General features: G+C 44.1%; 1 protein-coding gene across 1 annotated transcript in view; it reads left to right on the top strand.

Moving 5' to 3' along the window:
* Positions 1 to 266: 266 nt before the first annotated feature.
* Positions 267 to 21,290, top strand: part of RIC8B (RIC8 guanine nucleotide exchange factor B) — a 70,933-nt gene continuing 49,909 nt past the window's right edge. Inside the window, exons 1-3 of the mRNA XM_040345211.1 lie at positions 267 to 549; positions 12,953 to 13,000; positions 17,637 to 18,245. Coding sequence (XP_040201145.1) covers positions 466 to 549; positions 12,953 to 13,000; positions 17,637 to 18,245 — 741 coding nt within the window. The 5' untranslated portion in view covers positions 267 to 465. The remainder of the gene's footprint in view (positions 550 to 12,952; positions 13,001 to 17,636; positions 18,246 to 21,290) is intronic.

Below are 21,290 nucleotides of genomic sequence, written 5' to 3'. Positions count from 1 at the left end.
TAATTTACGTTCACCTTTCACTATTGAATGTAGATAACAAAAGTTTATTTCAACTTATAAAAAATCCTGTCTGCAGTAACAATGCCATTTTTGGTGAGACGCCGCATTCAAACAAAGGGCTGCGAGCTTCGAAAACATGGCGGACACGGACCTTCCTTTGAACTCAATTGCAATGTTAGTGTGTGAGCATGCGCAATACGGAAACCATGACCGTGCTTCCAGCCAATGATTACAATGAGTAGGATGGAGGCGTACTAGCAAGTTAGGTGGGGTTTCTTTTGAATGATCATGTTAGTTAAAGCCGTAGCCTTATTTATGTATGCCCGGGATAGGTGGAGCAGTGCAGCAGTTTTCAGGTTGAGTTGAGGGATCGTGCGCATGCGCAGACAGAGAGTCTGGGAGTATAAAGAGCGAAAGATTTGGTTGTAGTTTATTTAGTAAGTTCCCTTCACTTCCGGTACAGACATGGACCTCAGCACTCTGCTGGTGGAAGTCAGCGCCGGGAGCCACGAAGAGACAGCTGCAGCCTTGAAGGAATACAATGAACAGGTAATGCCCCCCTGTGTGTATGACTGAGAGCTAATCACTGCCTGCACCACTAGATGCCACCCCCCCCCCCCATCACTACCAGCACCACTGGATGTCCCCCCCCCCCCCTCCATCACTGCCTGCACCACTGGATGTCCCCCCCCCCCTCCATCATTGCCTGCAACACTGGATGCCACCCCCCCCCCCCATCACTGCCTACAACACTGGATGTCCCCCCCCCTCCATCACTGCCTGCACCACTGGATGTCCCCTCCTCCTGCAACACTGGATGCCACCCCCCTCCTCCATCACTGCCTACAACACTGGATGTCCCCCCCCCCCTCCATCACTGCCTGCACCACTGGATGTCCCCTCCTCCTGCAACACTGGATGCCACCCCCCTCCTCCATCACTGCCTGCAACACTGGATGCCACCCCCCCCTCCATCACTGCCTGCAACACTGGATGCCACCCCCCCCTCCTCCATCACTGCCTGCAACACTGGATGCCCCCCCCCCCCCTCCTCCATCACTGCCTGCAACACTGGATCCCCCCCCTCCTCCATCACTGGATGCCCCCCCCCCTCCTCCATCACTGCCTGCACCACTGGATGCTCCCCCCCCCCTCCATCACTGCCTGCACCACTGGATGCTCCCTCCCCCTCCATCACTGCCTGCACCACTGGATGCCTCTCCGCCTCCTCCATCATCGCCGCTTGCACCACTGTGTGGTCCTCCTTCTCCATCACTGCCTGTCACTGTGGGGGAGAGGGAGGGGAATGGGGGCGTTCACTAGGATTGCTTATTACAGTGGTGATCACTGTAAAGGTGATCTTTTTAACTCTGAATGGCATCCATTCATTTGCCATTGTGACTGGCCACAGATATCACATGGTACAGGTCCTCTGTAATTGGCCCTGTACCCTTATATTACATTGGCTATAAATGACAAACCATAGTGGCTCAGTAAAGAAATGTGTTCTGCTGTATCTGGTGGACACAGCAGGTCACAGAGTGCTACTGCACAGCCCCTAGGATGTGAACATGAGGATGTAATTTGCCGTCCACCCAGGATACCTGCATCTGCCCAGCTGTATTACAATAGGCTGGTTGGGAAGTGGTTAAAGCGGAGATTCACACAAAGAATGAACTTCTGCTTTTTAGACCCCCCTCCGGTGTCACATTTGGCACCTTTCAGGGGGAATGGGGGTACAGATACCTGTCCTGAGACAGGTATTTGCACCACTTCCGGGTTCTGACTCCCGTGGGGAATTGAGCCTTGTTACGTCCCCCCCCCCTCCCGCTGTCTTCTGGGAAACACTGTTCCCAGGAAGGAGCGGGGACCAGTGACGGTGCGCCGCGATCCTCGCGCATGCGCAGTAGGGAATCGGGCAGTGAAGCCGCAAGGCTTCACTTCCTGATTCCCTCACCGAGGATGGCGGCGGAAGCATCTGAGGACCCAGCGATTGCTCAGCCTTGGCTGCTGACATCGCGGGCGTGCTGGACAGGTAAGTGTCCATTTTTTAAAAGTCAGCAGCTGCTGTATTTGTAGCTGCTGGCTCTTAAAAAAATAAAATAAATAAATAAATTGGCGGAACCTTCACTTTAACATGAGTACAAATGACAACCTAATGTTACCCCAGCATCACATTCCTTAATTCTTAGATGCTTTCTCTTCCTTCATTCTCACCTACTGATCTTCAGTAAATGAAGTCTGTTTCTGACAGAATTTGCTGTCCATTGCCGGGGTAATGCTGCCACTGTGATCTCATTGAGATTGTAGGCACTCTAATACAGGAGGTGTTACTGACCAGATCGGGGGGTGGAGGCCTAAAGTGCACCTCTAAGGCTTCATTCACACTTGGCTATTCACTATGGTGGGCGGTCAAAACGTTCCTATCCTGAATACGATTTGATTACGCTCCTAAACCCTGCTAAAAACCTGTGTACATTGACATACAGGCCTGTATCACGTTGATTTAAGAGCAATAGCAGGCGCCCAGGCTGATGCGTGCGGCCACGATGTCCCCTGGCCACCTGCGATCGTTCCACAGAGAGACAGTTACGGGGATCTGTCAATGTAAACAATTGGATCCCTGATCTGACAAGGGGAGTAGAGAGTGATAATCTGTTCCTAGTGATCAGGAACGGCGATCTCTCTCTACTCCCAGTCAGTACACCCCCCCCCCCCCCACAGTTAGAAACACCTCCCTAGGGAACACTTAACCCCCTGATCGCCCCCTAGTGTTAACCTCTTCCCTGCCAGTGACATTTATACAGTGATTAGTAACTATTTTTGCCTCTGATCACTGTCAAAATGTCACTGGTCCCAAAAAAGTGTCTGATCTGTCCGTCGCAGTTCCGCTAAAAAACGCTGATCACCACCATTACTAGTGTAAAAAATTGATAATAAATGCCATAAATATATCCCCTATTTTGCGAATTTTTTTTTTTTTTTTTTTTGGGGGGGGGGGGGGGGGGGAATTGTATAGCAAAAAGTAAATATATATATATATATTTTTTTCAAAATTGACTTTTTTTATTTTTTATTTGTTTATAGCGCAAAAAATAACCACAGAGATGATTAAATACCACCAAAAGCTCTATTTGTGGGGAAAAAAATACATACATTTTGTTTGTGTACAACGTCGCATGACCAGTTGAAGCGACGCAGTGGCGCATCACAAAAAAATGGCCCGGCCATTAAGGGGGTAAATGCTTTCCCGGGGCTGAAAAAAATACCAAAAAATGCAGCACACAGGATTTTTTAACACTGCAATGGAAGCGGAACGGACCAGTGTGAAGACATACAAAGAATTTAAAAGGACGCATCTTTCTTGAGCTTTTGTTTTTTAATGCAAAAGCGTTTCAAAACTGCTTGGCTTGAAAGCAGCCTGTTGGTCAAAAAGGTGCTGATAATAGCCCAAAAATATTTTTAAATTCATGATATTAAAGTTGAATATAATACAATTTAAACTGTCTGTTTCCGTTTTCGGCCAAGTGCATCCTGAATTTTTGGTTTCGGCCGCAATTTTCATTTGGGTGCACCACTACAAATAATGGTGGTCTTGTGTTCCTCACATAACACCAACAACTTCTATATCCATTCATAACCAGATTTTTGTCCCCAATAAACATGCTGAATTGGTGTATGATTACAGCTCGAAACCTAAAAGGTTCTTGTGCCTTGAGTTTGTCTTTTGAGGTTTCTTCAACTTCATGCACCTTATCCGACTGAAGATATATTTTGAGGGTCAAGTAATTTTATGTTTCGTTCCATGCTTGGCATTTGCCAAGCACCTTAGTAAGTATTGCTGTTCAAACATATGACTTAAAGTGGCTATATACCCAGTGAAGTGAACCGCCTCAGATTAAACAAATCTCCCTACATACGTTTTACATGTATATCTGCTGTCTCCAGCTTTATCTACTGTTTAGAAAGTGCACATCCTGTTAGAATTTTCTCTTCCTGTTCAAGCAGGGGGAGGGGAGTCTTACACTGGGAGACAGCTGATTAGAGGAAAGCCCCCCCTCCCTCCTCATAGGCAGAGCTGTGCTGTGAATTGACCAGCTGTCTGCTAATCTATTTACAGTGAAACCTTGGATTGCAAGTAACATGGTTAATGAGATTTTCACAATACAAGCTTTATTTTTTTTTATCTTGACTCGGTTTGTGAGTGTCACGCAAGACGAGCAGGATTCAAGCCACAGCGGTGTGTAGTACCGCATTTGGCCAGAGGTGCTCCATTTCCGAGTTCAGCCGAGCTCTCCAGCGCTCCCCCCACCTCTGGTCACATGCGGTATTGCATGCCATAGAAGTCAATGTGGAACAAATTTATTTTTGTTCCCTTGACTTCTATGGGGAAACTCGCTTTGATATGCGAGTGCTTTGGATTGCGAGCATTCTCCTGGAAAGTTTCCACTGTATATCACCCGTCCTGACACAAATTTCAGGCTGGTTTTATCCCATGTGTCAGAAGTTAACGGAAGAACGGAGCAAGAGACAGCCACGGGACTTGGAGCTTTGGAGAGGGATATCAAAACACTGCAGATATGTGACCAGATCAAATTGTGAGAATTGGGTTTACATCCACGTTAAGATAAACTGTCTGAGAAAGCTTGCATGCAGCTCTACAGTGTTGGCAGTCTTCTGTGTGTGTGGCTTTTTTTTTTTTTCTTTTTTTTTTTTTAACCTCTTCCATACCGGGCAGTTATACACACTTCCATACCAGGCCTATTCTGGCACTTCTCTCCTACATGTACAAATCATAATTTTTTTGCTAGAAAATTACGCAGAACCCCCAAACATTATATATGTTTTTTTAGCAGACACCCTAGGGAATAAAACGACGGTCATTGAAACCTTTTATCTTGCACGGTATTTGCGCAATAATTTTTCAAACGCCTTTTTTTGGGAAAAAAATTGTTTCATGAATTAAAAAAATTTAAAAACAGTAAAGTTAGCCCAATTTTTTTGTAAAATATGAAATATGATGTTACACCGAGTAAATAGATACCTAACATGTCACGCTTTAAAATTGCGCACACTCATGGAATGGCGCCAAACTTCGGTACTTAAAAATCTCCATAGGCAACGATTTGAAATTTTTTACAGGTTACCAGTTTAGATTTACAGAGGAGATCTAGTGCTAGAATTGTTGCTGGCACTCTAACGCACGCGGCGATACCTCACATATGTGGTTTAAACGGCGTTTACATATGTCGGCGGGACTTGCGTGTGCGTTCGCTTCTGCGCGCAAGCTACCGGGGACAGGGGCGTTAAAAAAATTAATTTTTATTTCTTTTTTTTTTTTATATATTTATTTCTTTTTTTACACTTTTTTTTTTATCACTTTTATTCCTATTACAAGGAATGTAAACATCCCTTGTAATAGGAATGTGTGTGACAGGTACTCTTTATGGAGAGATGCGTGGTCAATAAGACCCCACATCTCTCCTCCAGGCTGGAAAGCATGAAATCGGTGAAAAAAAATTCACCGATCTCATGCTTGTGGTTGCTTAGCAGCCGCAATCGCGGCTTTGTTTACTTACGGGGACCCGGGCGTGACGTCATCGGGTCCTCCGACGGTCATAGAGATGACTGGTGACCATCTGGTCACCAGTCATCTCTATGCTTCCTGCGAGCGCCGGACGATTCGTTCTCCGGGCCCCCGATGGCACGGGAGAGCCCGGAGAAGCACCGGATGGCGGCGGGAGGGGGGGGATGTCCCCTCCCGCCGCCTGTAAGAACGATCTAGCGGCGGAACCGCCGCTATGATCGTTCTTACATTGTGCAGAATCGCCGGCAGTTTAGAAGGATATCTGAATGATGCCTCTAGCTGCAGGCATCATTCAGATAACCACCCGGAAAGCCCAGGACGTCACATGACGTCCACTCTGAACGGCAGAAGTTCTTTGTGGACGTCATTTTACTATGGGCCGGTAGGGAAGTGGTTAAGTTTGCTTTTGTGTCATATTTACTGTTCCATTGCAGAGAATAAACCATTGCCTGTGCACACATGTGAACAGAGCAAGGAATGGATTTACATCATTGAACTGTTATTCTAGATAATTGTGTGCATTTAACCATTATGTAAATTCTCTAGTGTATTTTGAGGCAGTAAAATAATTTTAAACATATAGGACAGGGATGGTGAACATTGGCACCCCAAATGTTTTGGAACGTCCTTTCCCATGATGCTCAACTACACTGCAGAGTGCATTGGCATCATGGGAAATGTAGTTCCAAAACATCTGGGGTGCCAAGTTTTGCCACCACTGCTATAGGACCGCGTCTGTGTCCACAAATTTGTGCGCCTGATCCTGGCCAGCCTTGGGTCCCCTGAACCCCAAACACATGTAGCCCCTCTCTTCCTCTAAGTGTGAAAAGTATGTTGGCCGGGGAGCACCGTTTATTTTATTTATTTTTTCAAAGCCGGGCACCCCTTCCATAGAATCCAATGTTAAACGTCAGCCTAGTCACACAGCGCCGGATATCAGGTAAGGAGATAGGGCACAGTGAGGCATGGACACAGTAAGGTATGCAGATGGACACCCTAGGCTTATACTTGAGTCAATACGTTTTCCCCTTTTTTTTTTTTTTTGTGGTAACATTAGGTGCCTCGGCTTACAGTGCAGAGTTAATATCTTGTACTGCCCCCTTTGGCAAGTATCACAGCTTGTAAATGCTTTTTGTAGCCAGCCAAGAGTCTTTCAATTTTTTGTTTGAGGTATCTTTGCCCATTCTTCCTTACAAACGTCTTCCAGTTCTTTGAGATTTCTGGGCTGTCTGTCACGCACTGCTCTTTTAAGGTCTGTCCATAGATTTTCAATTATGTTGAGGTCAGGAGATTGTGAAGGCCATGGCAAAACCTTCAGTTTACGCCTCTTGATCTAATCCCCCGTAGATTTTGAGGTGTGTTTAGGATCATTATCCATTTGTAGAAGTCATCCTCTCTTTAACTTCAGTTTTTTGATCAAGTTACCATCCAAAATTTGCTGAAATTTTATTGAATCCATTTTTCCTTCTACTCGTGAAATGTTCCCTTTGCCACTGGCTGCAATACAACCTCAAAGCATGATTGATCCACCCCCATGCTTAACAGTTGGACAGAGGTTCTTTTCATTAAATTCTGTGCCCTTTCTTCTCCAAACGTACCTTTGCTCATTCTGGGCAAAAAGTTCTATTTTTAACCATCGGTTCACATAACTTGTTTCCAAAATGCATCAGGCTTGTCTATATGTTCATTTGCAAAGTTCAAACGCTGATTTTTGTGGTGAGGACGTATAAGAGGTTTTCTTCTGATGACTCTTCCATGAAGACCATATTTGTACAAGTATCTCTTTATAGTGAAATAGTGTACCACAACTCCAGTGTCTGCCAGATCTTTCTGGAGGGATTGTGCAGTCAAACGTGGGTTTTGAATTGCTTTTCTCACAATCCTGCGAGCTGTTCTGTCTGATATTTTTCTTGGTCTTCCAGATCTTGCTTTAACTTCCACTGTTCCTGATGAATGCCATTTCTTAATTACATTCCGAACAGAGGATATTGACATCTGAAAACGCTTTGCTATCTTCTTATAGCCTTCTCCAGCTTTGTGAACGTCAACTATTTTCAGTTTCAGTTTTCTAGACAACTGCTTAGAAGAACCCATGGTGCTGATTGTTGGGGCAAGGTCAGAGGAGTCTGGGCATTGAGATAGACATCACCTGGTCTTCCCAGACAATGATTGAGAACAATCCATGACACTGGCAGGTCTCAGCTTTGCAAAGGGGGCAGTGCATGCTATAAATTCTGCAGGGTGCCCAAACTTTTGCAGACGCCATTTTTTTTGTTTTCTGTAATTTTGAAAGTGTAAATGATAGAAATAAAATCGAACTTTTTTTGACATATTATAAGAATGTCTAATCTGTAATTTGATGTCTTTAAGAGATTTTTCTATCTTTCCTTGGCTTCATTATGCACATTAATACAAATTTTTACCTGGGGTGCCCAAACTTTAGATCCCCACTTTATATTCGGGTTGGCTTATACTCGAGGTATATACGGTACATTTAGAAGTAAAACAAAGATTTAGAAAAAAATCTGAAAATGCAATCCCTACATGGCAGCTGTGAAAACTCTGTATAAAACGCAAACTGTGGTGTCTATTAATGGTACACGGATACCATGACATCCCTCCTTTCCAGCCAATTGGGAAAAGAGATGGTATCACTGTCTGTGTAGACTCAACAAAAAGTATGTATGGCTGTAAAGTGCCCATCTCCTTTTCTTTTAGGCTCCATGCACACTGGACGTTAAAATCACTTTCTAAAAACGCCAGTAGCTTTGGTGTGTGTGTGTGTGTGTGTTAATCTATTTTTCAATATATCAAAAATGTTTAACGCTGGTGAGCCACATTTTTGAGCGTTTATGCGCTTTTAACGGTTTAATAGTTTTTTTCTGACCACATAAAGGGAAAAAAAGGCTCCTGAATGTTATTTTAGGGCGTTCAGCCAACAGACCATAAACTCCACTGCTGATAAAGGTCCAAAAAACATCTATGTGTGCATGACCACATAGGATAACTTAGAGGGGAGTTTATGGGCTGTTAAAAAAAAAAAACGCCCTAAGACCCCTCTCACACTGAGGAGTTTTTCAGGCGGTACAGCGCTAAAAATAGCGCCTAAATACCGCCTGAAAAACTCCTGCACTGCATACTCAATGTGAAAGTCCGAGGGCTTTCACACTGAGGCGATGCGCTGGCGGAAGAGAAAAAAATCTCCTGCCAGCAGCATCTTTGGAGCGGTGAGAGGAGCGGCGTGTATACCGCTCCTTCCCATTTAAAACCATGGGAAACCGCTGTAATACCGCCCGCAATGCGCCTCTGCAGAGGCGCATTGCGGGCGGTATTAACCCTTTATTGGCCGCTAGCGGGGGTTAATACTGCACCGCTAGCGGCCGAATTCCACGGCAAATTCGACGGTATAGCGCCGCTATTTTTAGCAGTGCTATACCGCCACCGCGCCTCTTGCCCCAGTGTGAAAGGGGCCTTACTCAAACAGCCGTCTTATGAGCGTCGGTGTAAATGGAGCCTTATGCCGCGTACACACGATTTTTCGATCAAACTTGTGTTGCATACACAGGGTCACACAAATGTTGTTGGAAATCCCGAACGTCAAGAACGCGGTCACGTACAACACTATGAAGTTCAATGATTCCGAGCATCAAAACACATTATGATTGTTAGAAGCTATAAATGCTGGCAAAAATCTTATGCTAGAAACCAACAGGCTGGTTGTACCCAAGTCAATTGATGTGCCCACCCAAGTAGATCCACCCAAGTAGATCCAATCAGCCTGCCCATAGATGGAAAGAATCTCGACAGTTCCCTGCTGAACCAGCTGAGATTCAAACTGTCTGTGGCCTGCTTTAGGGATCCTGTTGCTGCTTGAAGCCACCTGCTGGCTGCAAGTGATAAATGTGATTTTTTTTTTTTTTTTTCATATATTTGATGCAGACAGCCATGTAGCACCCCCTTCCTTTCACAATGTATCCATTAGGGCAAATTGTGTGTGTGTGTGTGTTCCCCACTGTTGAGCCATTAATTGTACATTGTTTACTGGAAAAAAAAATCTGTTTGTTCACCAATATAAACTTCACCTTCAGGGAAATCATTAGAAAGGCACGTCAGTGCTGCTCTGCATACAGGAAGGGTTTGATCTGTGCCTGGTGACGTACATTGTGATCTTTGCAAGCCTTGGCCAAGCTGTGAGGCTCTGCGTGAGACATATGGGCAGACCTCAGACTCTTCCCTCTTGGGTTCTATTTTTCCATATTTGTATATAGAGCGTTGCTGCTTGGTAAAGGCTTTTCTTTGGTTACACTGCAATAAAAGGCAGTATATTCAATAACATGTTAGAGAGAGTAGCAGCTCAAGACTACATTACTTGGTTTAAAGAAAACCAGTCTGGCTGGTGTATACAGGAATTGAATATTAAAGGTTCAATTTGTTTTATTTTAAATAACAAACATGTCATACTTGCCTCCACTGTGCAGCTCGTTTTGCACAGAGTGGCCCCGATCCACAACTTCTGGGGTCCCTCAGCGGCTGTCTTGGCTCCTCCCCCGCTTTCCCAGGGGGGTTACCTTGCTGGCGCGCTCCCAAGTCCAGCATTTGCGTCCATAGACACGAATGCCGGACTCAGCCCCGGCGCCAACGTCATTGGATTTGATTGACGGCAGCGCGAGCCAATGGTTGCATTTTAATGGCCCCTGTGTACATTTGAGCGTTGTGTCGCCTGTAGCAAAATGCATCACTCCTAAGTACATGAGCTACTTTTCGGGCAGATTTGAACGTTCATTTTCTGAGTGATTGTACTGATTACTCACTGTGTTCATTCATAGCTAAAGCATAGTAAACTGTGAACTATACTTAAGTTTGTGAATGAGCAGCAAGCAGCTCAGCACAGAGCATTCACTATTCAGTGCAGCTGAGGTTTCAGAGGAAGTGACTGGGGAAGCTGTCCTTAGTGCCTTTCTGTCATAAATGGGAGACCCCTGATATTTCACCAAAGTCCCCTAAATTGTAAACAATTAACTGACAGTCCACACAACATCCACTTTTAAGGTAGGCTAAACTTTATCATTTTACAGTGACTTTTTTTTTTCCCAACCTTTTACTATTAGACCTTACTACTTAGTGTGGTCGGGGGGCAGGTTTGCAAACCTCATATTAAGGACCTCATCGTATTGTACAGTTGGAGATACACCAAAATTTTGGCGGCCGAAAATGGTGTCATCGGTATTTTGCCAACAATGCACATGATTTTTCTATGCTCATGGTGTGTGCATTTTTTTTTTTTTTTGTTCAGAAGGGGGGGGTTTTACCACCACAATGGAAGTGGAAATAGACGAGTGTAAAGACATGCATAGAATTTTTAAAGGGATGCGATTTCCACACAACTTCAAAATGCGATTGTGATGCCATTCCTTCTAATGGCACACCAAGCTCATATATATTTTTTAAAAAACAAGTTTTATGCCAAGTGCATCCTGCAATTTCGGTAACAAACTTTTCCATTCGGTGCACCTCTATCGCCAACTCTCAAAGGTTGCCTTCTGTACAGTAATCCCATGTAAGACTGCCTATGTGCAGGAGATTTCTGTAATAGGACTGTTCACGGCTGCTCTCTCCTTCTACAGGTAGTTTTCTGCAGCCAGCCTGTTCTCAGCACAAGCTGGAATTTTAGAGGCATTTGATACTAACAAGGTAGATTTGTGGCTATTAAAGGGTCACTAAAGGAATTTTTTTTTTTTTTTAGCTGAAATGACTGTTTACAGGGTATAGAGACATAATAGTTAACTGATTCCTTTTAAAAATAGATACAAACCAATCATATAATGTACCTACTGTTTCTAGTTTCGTTTTTGCTGTTTCCTGGTTCTCTGATGTACAGAGCCAGAGAGCCATTAGAGACCACAGAGAGAAATCTCCCAGTACTGTGGTGATCAGGAAACAGACAACCAGGAAGTGTCCAGAACAGAGAGGGATTAAAGCAACATCAAAGCAAAAACAAACAATGAGGACATGAAACCAGGACTGCAGTAGGGTAAAGGAAGCTATTTAGCTAAAAAATGTTTTTCCTCTAGTGACCCTTTAACCAGTTAAGCCCCGGACCAATATGCAGCCTAAAGACCCAAGGTGTTTTTACAGTTCGGGACTGCGTCGCTTTAACAGACAATTGCGCGGTCGTGCGACGTGGCTCCCAAACAAAATTGGCGTCCTTTTCCCCCCACAAATAGAGCTTTCTTTTGGTGGTATTTGATCACATCTGCGGTTTTTAGTTTTTGCGCTATAAACAAAAATAGAGCGACAATTTTGAAAAAAATGCAATATTTTTTACTTTTTGCTGTAATAAATATCCCCCAAAAACATATATATAAAACATTTTTGTTTCTCAGTTTATGCCGATACGTATTCTTCTACCTATTTTTAGTAAAAAAAATCGCAATAAGCGTTTATCGATTGGTTTGCGCAAAATTTATAGTGTTTACAAAATAGGGGATAGTTTTATTGCATTTTTTATAATTTTTTTTTTTTTTTTTTTTTTTTTTTTTACTACTAATGGCGGCGATCAGCAATTTTTTTCGTCACTGCGACATTATGGCGGACACTTCGGACAATTTTGACACATTTTTGGGACCATTGTCATTTTCACAGCAAAAAATGCATTTAAATTGCATTCTTTATTGTGAAAATGACAGTTGCAGTTTGGGAGTTAACCACAGGTGGCGCTGTAGGAGTTAGGGTGCACCTAGTATGTGTTTACAACTGTAGGGGGGTGTGGCTGTAGGAATGACGTCATCGATCGTGTCTTCCCTATAAAGGGAATGACGCGATCGATACGCCGCCATAGTGAAGGACGGGGAAGCCGTGTTTACATACGGCTCTCCCCGTTCTTCAGCTCCGGGGAGCGATCGCGACGGAGCAGCTATAAACAAATAGCCGCGCCGTGGTCCCGGATCGCTCCCCGAGCAGACCCGACCTCCGCATGTAGCAGGGGGGGTCCCGATCGGACCCCCCACCCGCTAATAGGCAAGGACGTACGTGTACGCCCATGTGCCTGTACGTGCCATATTGTGGACGTATATGTACATGCGGGGGTCGGGAACTGGTTAAGTGTTTGCGCCTGGAGTTCAGCTTTAAGCCGGCTCTCGTGCATATTGGATTGTACACTTAACAAAATATTAGTTTACAACTGCATAACATTTTTCTCTTAGGTTCGGATGGTAAAAAATGACAGGTAAGCAGGTCTGGAAATGCAATGTGGGGAATTTTTTTTTTTTTTTTTTTTGTAGCTTTATTGAACTTTATGCACTTGAGCTATTTCGACTTTGCTAACTGGTCTTCTATGACTTTTTTTTTTTCTTTTTCTCTTGACAGAATCGCTCGCTGTTTCAATTTAATTCGGCTGATGAGGACAAAAGAAAGGCAAGTATGACCTCTGCAACTGCACATATATGCACACTAATGGTCTAGAGCACAGGTGTCAAATACAAGGCCGTTGGCTGAATCCAGCCCTCCAGGCCATTTAATGTGGCCCTCGCACCTCTCTTGCAGCTGCAGGAGCACTCCAGCACTCCTCTGGTCCTCCTCCAGACCCTTACTTTCTGCTTTTAAGCAATGCATCCAGCTTTTCCCCTCCAACAGCATAAGGGGGTTCACTGTGATGTAAGGGAGAGTGGGGGACTCAACTTTTGATGGTGGGGTGGCTCTTAAAGCGGAGGTTCACCCTAAAACATTTATATACCGTTACATCCAGCATACTGCTGACATCTACAGTATGCTGGTATTTTTTTATTTATTTTTTCGTGCTACATACCTTCTTATAGTTCTTTTCACCCGGGTTCTCAGTGCCCCGGGGAGTAGGCGTTCCTATTAAGATGCGTTGATGATTGACGTGCGGGCAGGGCAGGACTTAGGGTGGTGGGGGCCCCTGGGCTTGAGTGTTGAAGGGGCCCCCTGGAGCCGAGAATTGGGGGGGATCGAAGTTGTTGAGCGGGGGGGGGGGGGGGGCGAATTTAAGTTGTTGAGTGGGGGGGAGCGCATTAAAGTTGTTGAGCGGGGGGGGGGATTTTGCAGTTGTTGAGGGGGGGAGTGCCTCTCACCTGTGCCAACTGCCACAGACTGTCATTAGCCCGGCTGTCGGCTTTCTTCCCTTCAGCAGCCACAGTCCTCCACACACCACTCCGGTTCCTCCTGCTTCCGTGCTGCCTCCTCTTGCAGTGCGGGAAAATTAACCCTTTTGCGGGACTGCGGGAAGAAGCTGTCTGTGCGGGAAAGTCCCACAGAATCCGTGCGTGTTGGGAGGTATGCGCAGGGCCGCCATCAGGAATTTTGGGGCCCCTTGCACAGCTTAAGGCATGGGCCCCCTGAAGCAGAGAACCTAGGGGGGGTGGGGGTCTGCCGCCTGAAATTGAGAAGCGTGGGGGCTGCCGCAAATTGAGAAGCGGGGGGGCCTTTACAAAAAAAAGAAGAAATAAAGAAGAAAACAAATATATATAAATATATGTAGCCATCCGGGGCCCTGGGGACCTCTGGGCCTCTTAATAAAAAGAAAAAATAAACCTCTGGGCCCTTTAATAATAATAAAAAAATACATAAAAAAAGGGAGGTTGCCAAACCCGGGGGCCCTGGGGACCTCTGGGCCTCTTAATAAAAAGAAAAAATAAACCTCTGGGCCCTTTAATAATAATAAAAAAAAACATTTATAAAAAAATACATAAAAAAAGGGAGGTTGCCAAACCCGGGGGCCCTGGGGACCTCTGGGCCCCTGGGAACCTCTGGGCCTTTTAATAAAAAATAAAAAAATAAACAAAAATAAAAAAATAAACATTTATAAAAAAAATAAAAAAATAAACATTTATAAAAAAAATAAAAAAAGGGGGGGTTGCCACATGGGGCCCTGGGGACCTCTGAGCCCTTTAATAAAAAATATATATATATATATATATAAATATATAAAAATTTAATTTTTTTTTATAAAAAAATAAAAAAGGTGGGTTGCCATCCGGGGGCCCTGGAGACCCCTGGGCCCTTTAATAATAATACAAAATATATATATATATATATATATATATATATATATATATATATATATATATATATATATATATTTTTTTTATTATTATTATTATTATTAAAGGGCCCAGGGGTCTCCAGGGCCCCGGACGGCAACCCCCCTTTTTTTTTATTTATTTTTTGTAAAAAAATGTTTTTTTTTATATATTTATTTATATATATATATATTTATTATATTATATATATATATATATATATATAAAAATAAAAAATATATAAAAAAAAACATTTTTTTTACAAAAAATAAATAAAAAAAAGGGGGGTTGCCGTCCGGGGCCCTGGGGACCTCCGGACCCCTAAAAAAAAAAAAAAAAAAAAAAATTTTTTTTTTTTTAAAGGGGGCCCCCTATTGGGTGGGGCCCCTGGGCTTGAGCCCAGTCAAGGCCAATGGTAAGTCCGGCCCTGCGTGCGGGTAAGGCGCGTCACTCGTTCCGAAAATAGACGATCTGGGACTCGGCATTATACGGCGCCTGCGCAGTCAGCTCTACATGGCAGGCGCCATATAGTGCCGAGTCCTAGTTCGTCTATTTTCGGAACGCGTGACGTGCCTTACCCGCACGTCAATCATCTACCCCTCTTCATAGGAACACCTACTCCCCGCAGGAGTGAGAACTCGGAGCTGGATGAAAAGAACTATAAGACGGTAAGTACAGCATACTGTAGATGTCAGCAGTATGCTGGATCTAATGGTATATAGATGATTTTTAGGGTGAACCTCCGCTTTAACATCTAATGTAAAGGGGAGGGGATGCACTGGGCATCTAAGCTTACAGATACAACTGGCTTTTTGGTGGGCAATCATAATGCTCATGCGGCCCACGATGAAATTAGAATTTTGACACCCTTGGTCTAGAGATTTTAAAACACTTTATTTTTTACAGTAACGTCTTGCTATAACCTGAAATAGGGGCTCCAGTCAAAAAAGATAAATACATGGCCCATTCAAAGACAATTAACTTTGCTTGATATTCTTTAACCAAGACTTTTCTGCTGCTAGATATTGCCAATCTGATGGCCAGCATCCCTCAACCAAGACCAGGTCACCCTGAATACTCTCCAGCTTTTGACTGGCCAGTGAAAGGGGAAGCAGCCCAGTGATGGGTTCATCTGTCACTTTGTTCACTTTTTAGTATGCTTCTTGGCACATGGAATTTGTGGTTCCTTGTGCTGCTTCCTCATTCCATCCCTACTGTACTCGGTTGAAAAGGTGGCTACCAGGTTGTAGTCGCAATTTAAAAAAAAGTATACAGGCTTGTTTACACTTTTTTTATAGTGCCCTCGGAAGATCAATCTAAGTAAATGACAATAGGAGAGGTAACTGTCAGCGCAGATACAAAGTACATGTATGGTGATTAGTCCATTAGAAATAATAGTAACAGGCATTTCAATGGTTAAAAATGCAGGTGATTTGGCTGTTCAATGGCGGCTGCTGTCCTCAGAGAGCTGACTCTGTGGTAAACAAAAGAGGGGTAGAGAAAGGAAGCGCCACCTAAGTGCAGTATTAAAGAGGTTCCTTTAATGCAGTGTTTCTCAATTCCAGTCCTCAGGCCCCCCAACAGGTCAGGTTTTCAGGATTTCCATTATTTTGCACAGGTGATTTGATCAGTTTCACTGCCTTAGTAATCACCACAGCCTTTTCATCTGAGGGAAATCCTGAAAACCTGACCTGTTGGGGGGGCTTGAGGACTGGAATTGAGAAACACTGCTTTAATGACACATTGTACAAAACACACTTACAAGAAGGTAAGGAAAGAAGGCTCATCTGTAAAATCCTGTAGTCCTCGTCCCGGATCAATGGGCTGCTTAGAAGTGAAGAAAGCAGAATGTGTGGAGTCTTCAGGCCTGTCCTGTGACCATCAGGATGAAGCCTGTTCCAGCCTCACAGGTCACGTGACAGGTCAAGTGATTACTTCCGAGGAACACTTACGAGAGGAGGGTCAGACAGGGAGAACAAAGGCTGATTGGGCTACGCGCTCGAAACCACTGCTCCTTCTATTGGCCCCATCAGGCCAATAGAAGGAGCAGTGGCTCCGAGCGCGTAGCCCAATCAGCCTTTGTTCTCCCTGTCTGACCCTCCTCCTGTAAGTGTTCCTCGGAAGTAATCACGTGACCTGTGAGGCTGGAACAGGCTTCATCCTGATGGTCACAGGACAGGCCTGAAGACTCCACATTCTGCTTTCTTCACTTCTAAGCAGCCCATTGATCCGGGACGAGGACTACAGGATTTTACAGATGAGCCTTCTTTCCTTACCTTCTTGTAAGTGTGTTTTGTACAATGTGTCATTTAAAAGAACCTCTTTAATACTGCACTTAGGGGTAGAGAAAGGAAGCGCAACCTAAGTAAATGACAAGTTTGAACAGCTGATGAGGAGGTTGTTGCCTCTTCACTGCCTGCTTTAACCATAAACTTGTGCCACAGCTGATGTGGCCCCAATCAGTTTGTTGTGCTAAGCTGCTAAAGGCCTGTACACACGCTAGTAAAATACTGGTTTCAAAACAATCGCACGATAATCTGATTGTTGGTACAGATCTTTCAAGAGCCAATCGTAACAGGTCATGCAAAAATATCTGATGGGACAAGCATGACAGTCTTTCACGTACAATTTTTGTTTAATCGGTACAGTTTCCTCCACAAATACGGGGGGGTAGAGACTTTCAGAGCTGTTCTTGAATAGTTCAGCTTTTTGCTAATCTATTTATAGCATCCTACCCCAACACAAAACTCTGGCTGCTTTTTATCTCAGTTGACAGAGAAATTGGCAGAAGTTGGCAGAAGTTATCAGGTTGATAACGGAAGAACGAAGCAGGAGACAGCCATGGGACATAGTGGTTTGAGAGAGATAAGAAAACACTGCAGATATGTGCCCAGCTCAAATTTCATGCATCGGGTTTACATCCACTTTAAGGGTATGCTAACAGTAAGGGGTGGTGACAGGCTACCAATTCATTTTGATTGATTTATTTTTATTTTTTTTCCCTTCTGTAGAAACTATGTGAATCTATTTTCCAAGTACTGGAAAAGGGAAGCGGCACGTCTTGCCAGATTGCCTGCTTGGAGGCTCTCCGAATCCTCTCCCGGGATAAAAAGGTTTTAACGCCAGTGGTCACAAGGGAGAACATGAAGACCCTCATGAAACTGGCGAAACTGGATCCTGAACTGAAAACTCTAGGTGACTCTGAAGACTTTCCAGTTATTGTGGAATCGTTGAAGTGCTTGTGCAATATTGTGTTTAATAGTCCTGAGGCACAGAAACTGAGCCTGGAATTAAATATGGTTTCTGGACTCTGCCACCTCTTGGAGATGTGCGACGGTGGGCAGACAATCAATGACATTCGCTGTTTTGATTTGAGGCTACTCTTTCTCTTAACACTGCTGCATACAAACACCAGGTCTAAACTGAAAGAGGAACTGCAAGGACTCCCACTGCTGACAAACACCCTGGAGAGCATTTTGGGGATTCACTGGGTTGGGGAGTACCGAGCTGCTGCAGTGTCTGGCACCCAACCATTGGCTATGAAGGAGACCGACTGCATTATAGAGGCACTAAAGGCTCTCTTTAATGTGACTCTGGACAGCTGGAATATCCACAGTGAGGTAGGATATCTAATATTGTGCTTACAATCTATATCCATTTATTTGGCTTAAAGTGAATGGTCACTTAAAAAAAAAAAAAAAGAAAAGCAGTGCCTGCCAAAATCGTTGGTACTTCACTCCGTTGTAGAGCCTGATCTGCTCCATTTTCTGTGGTTCGTACTGTTTCTCACTACAGGGCCCAGTAGTAATATAGGGGCTGTTGGAAGGTTCCACAGCACTCAGTAGGGGACCAGTAGTCATGACAGATGGAGAGGCTTGGAAAGAGAAGTTGCATAGGTGGCGGGACAGGAATCTGTGTTTGTTTTTTGTTTTTTTACTGTAATGCCTCGTACACATGATCGGAAAGGATGAAAAAGGACCCGGGGGTCCTAGTAGATGATAGCAGCAGCTTGGCATTGCATGCCATTGCTGAACCTAACAAAGCAAACAAAATATTGGCATGCATTAAAAGAAAAAACTTTCTGTGGGTCAGCTGCCCCCCTTTTTCCTGCCTGATCATTACCGTTAAGGACTAGCAGAGCAGCTCCAGACGCTGTCTTGGGTCTTCATTGGATAGATTGATGGCAGCAGGAGCCAATGGCTCCCACCACTGTCAATCAAATCCAGTGACCCAGGGGGGTGGGGCTGAGTCCTGCTGTCTGTGTCAATGGACGCAGCAGCAGGGCTCAGGAGCATACCCTCATGGAATGCGGCTCTCCTTGGGTGAACTCGATGAGCCAGGAGCGCCACCGGGGGTCCCCAGAAGAGGAGGACCCTTCACAGAGCAGTTAAGTATGACATGTTTGTTTAGGGAAAAAAGCCTTTACAATCACTTTAAACATTGTGAAAAGTTCCATAAAGTGCCCTCCACTATTGCTGTGAAGTTCTGTGCTCTCACTGCTGCTTCTCGAAGTCTTCAGCCATCTGAATTGGCCAGCCAGGGAAGACTAAACATGTTTAAGATTTGTACACCGAGCTGCTCAAGCCATACAAAGTGTACATTTAAAAGAAAAGTCAGACATACAGTCTCTTCAATAAATGCCTGCCAGAATAAAGAAAATGCCTTTTAGTTCTATATTTGACAATTATCTTAAAAAAAAAAAAAAACCTGGCGACCGGGATTTGTCGAGCCCTGGGTTAACTGGCCATCAGATTGAGGAAAACTTTATTTATAATAAAAGGTTTGTGCTAAAGCTAAACTCTTGAACACTTTTGGTTAATACTGCAATTGCTTTTTTTTTTTTATTAACCAAAAGTGTTAAAGCTAAACTCTTGAGCACAAACCTTTTATTATAAATAAAGTTGTCCTCAGTCTGATGGCCAGTTAACCCAGGGCTCGACAAATCCCGGTCGCCAGGTTTTTTTTGTGAGCTGGCGCCATCTGGTGGTGAGCCGTTGGTATTACACGTTATTACCACCAGATGTTTAAGCTGGCGCCATCTGGTGGTGGCCGTTGGTATTACAAGTTAAGCATTACAAGTTAAACAGCAATTCTAATGTAATTTTTCACTGCCATCTTCTTCCCTCTAATTAGAACCCCCAAACATTATATATATTTTTTATCCTAACACCCTAAAGAATAAAATGGCGATCGTTGCGCAGCGGTCTTACAAGCGCACTTTTTTGGGAAAAAATTACACCTTTTTTTTTTATTAAAAAATAAGACAACAGTAAAGTTATCCCCATTTTTTTTTTTATATTATAAAAGATAATGTTACGCCGAGTAAATTGATACCCAACATGTCACCCTTCAAAATTACATCCGCTCGTGGAATGGCGACAAACTTTTACCCTTTAAAATCTCCATAGGCGTTGTTTAAAAAAACTCTACAGGTTGCATGTTTTGAGTTACAGAGGAGGTCTAGAATTATTGCTCTCGCTCTACCAATCGCGGCGATACCTCACATGTGTGGTTTGAACACCGTTTACATATGCGGGCGCTGCTCACGTATGTGTTCGCTTCTGCGCGCAAGCTCGTCGGGACGAGGCGCATTTTCTGGCTCCTAACTTTTTTAGCTGGCTCCTAGATTTTAAGCAAATTTGTCAACCCCTGAGTTAACCCACTTCTGAGCCTGGGTCCTCGGCAAAGTAATATCTGAACCTCTCGCTTTGCTCTAGCCTTGTTTCTTGTCGGCACATGCTACATTTAACCACTTGCCTCTTCCTCAACTCTGCTGTACGTTGACTGCCTGCAAGAAGCTAAAACCGGTTCACTTCAGGTCCTTATACTGCTTGGACATTGGTCTCTTGAGATGGAAACCATGTTAACTATGACATCTACATAGTGTACACCGCTTTAGGCGATCAATAGATTGTTGGCAGGTGCTTGCCACACAACAAATGACTTCAAATTCTTAGTCCTTTATTGTCACCAAGCCAGATGTAAATCTAGAGAAAGTTTTATGCATTTCACTCGTGCTTGCTTATAACAAAGTCCTAGCCCAGGCTGCAGCTATTTAAGAGTGCACCTGTAATTATCGTAGTAAATAACAAATGAACACAGGTGGTTAAAATCATTGATCAATAGGCTAATGAATTGTAAGCCCTGGTTCACACCGGTGCGTTTTGACATGCCAAATCGGCGGCATTTCCCGGCAATGGCACCCTCCTAATCGGTGCGACGCTGCATCTGCGGCACTACACCGATTTCAAAAAGTAATTTCTGTACAATTTTTATTTTTTTATTTTTATTTTTTTGCGATTTCAGGCCGCGATTTACATTGATATCCGTACAGAAACCCGCACAGATGTCTCTGAAAACGGGACTGACAAGCGGGAGTGAAATCGTGCAAGTTCAGCCGAGCTCGCACTGCTTCATTCCCGCAGCCCAGTGTGAACCTGGGCTTAAACAAAGAAAAACCACTAAACGAAGGACCACAGATGTTACCAAGGGATACATGTTAAGGTAAATGATCATAATTCCACATAAATATCCCCAGTACATATGTCACACCAGGGGTTGACAAATTTGCTTGGAATCTAGGAGCCAGCTAAAAAAGTTAGAAGCCAGAAAACACGCCCCGTCCCGACGAGCACATATGTGAGCAGCGCCCGCATATGTAAACG

This window comes from Rana temporaria, chromosome 3 (assembly GCF_905171775.1).
Source record: "Rana temporaria chromosome 3, aRanTem1.1, whole genome shotgun sequence".
Taxonomy (NCBI): Eukaryota; Metazoa; Chordata; class Amphibia; order Anura; family Ranidae; genus Rana; species Rana temporaria.
This window is presented reverse-complemented; position numbering and strand designations above follow the sequence as displayed.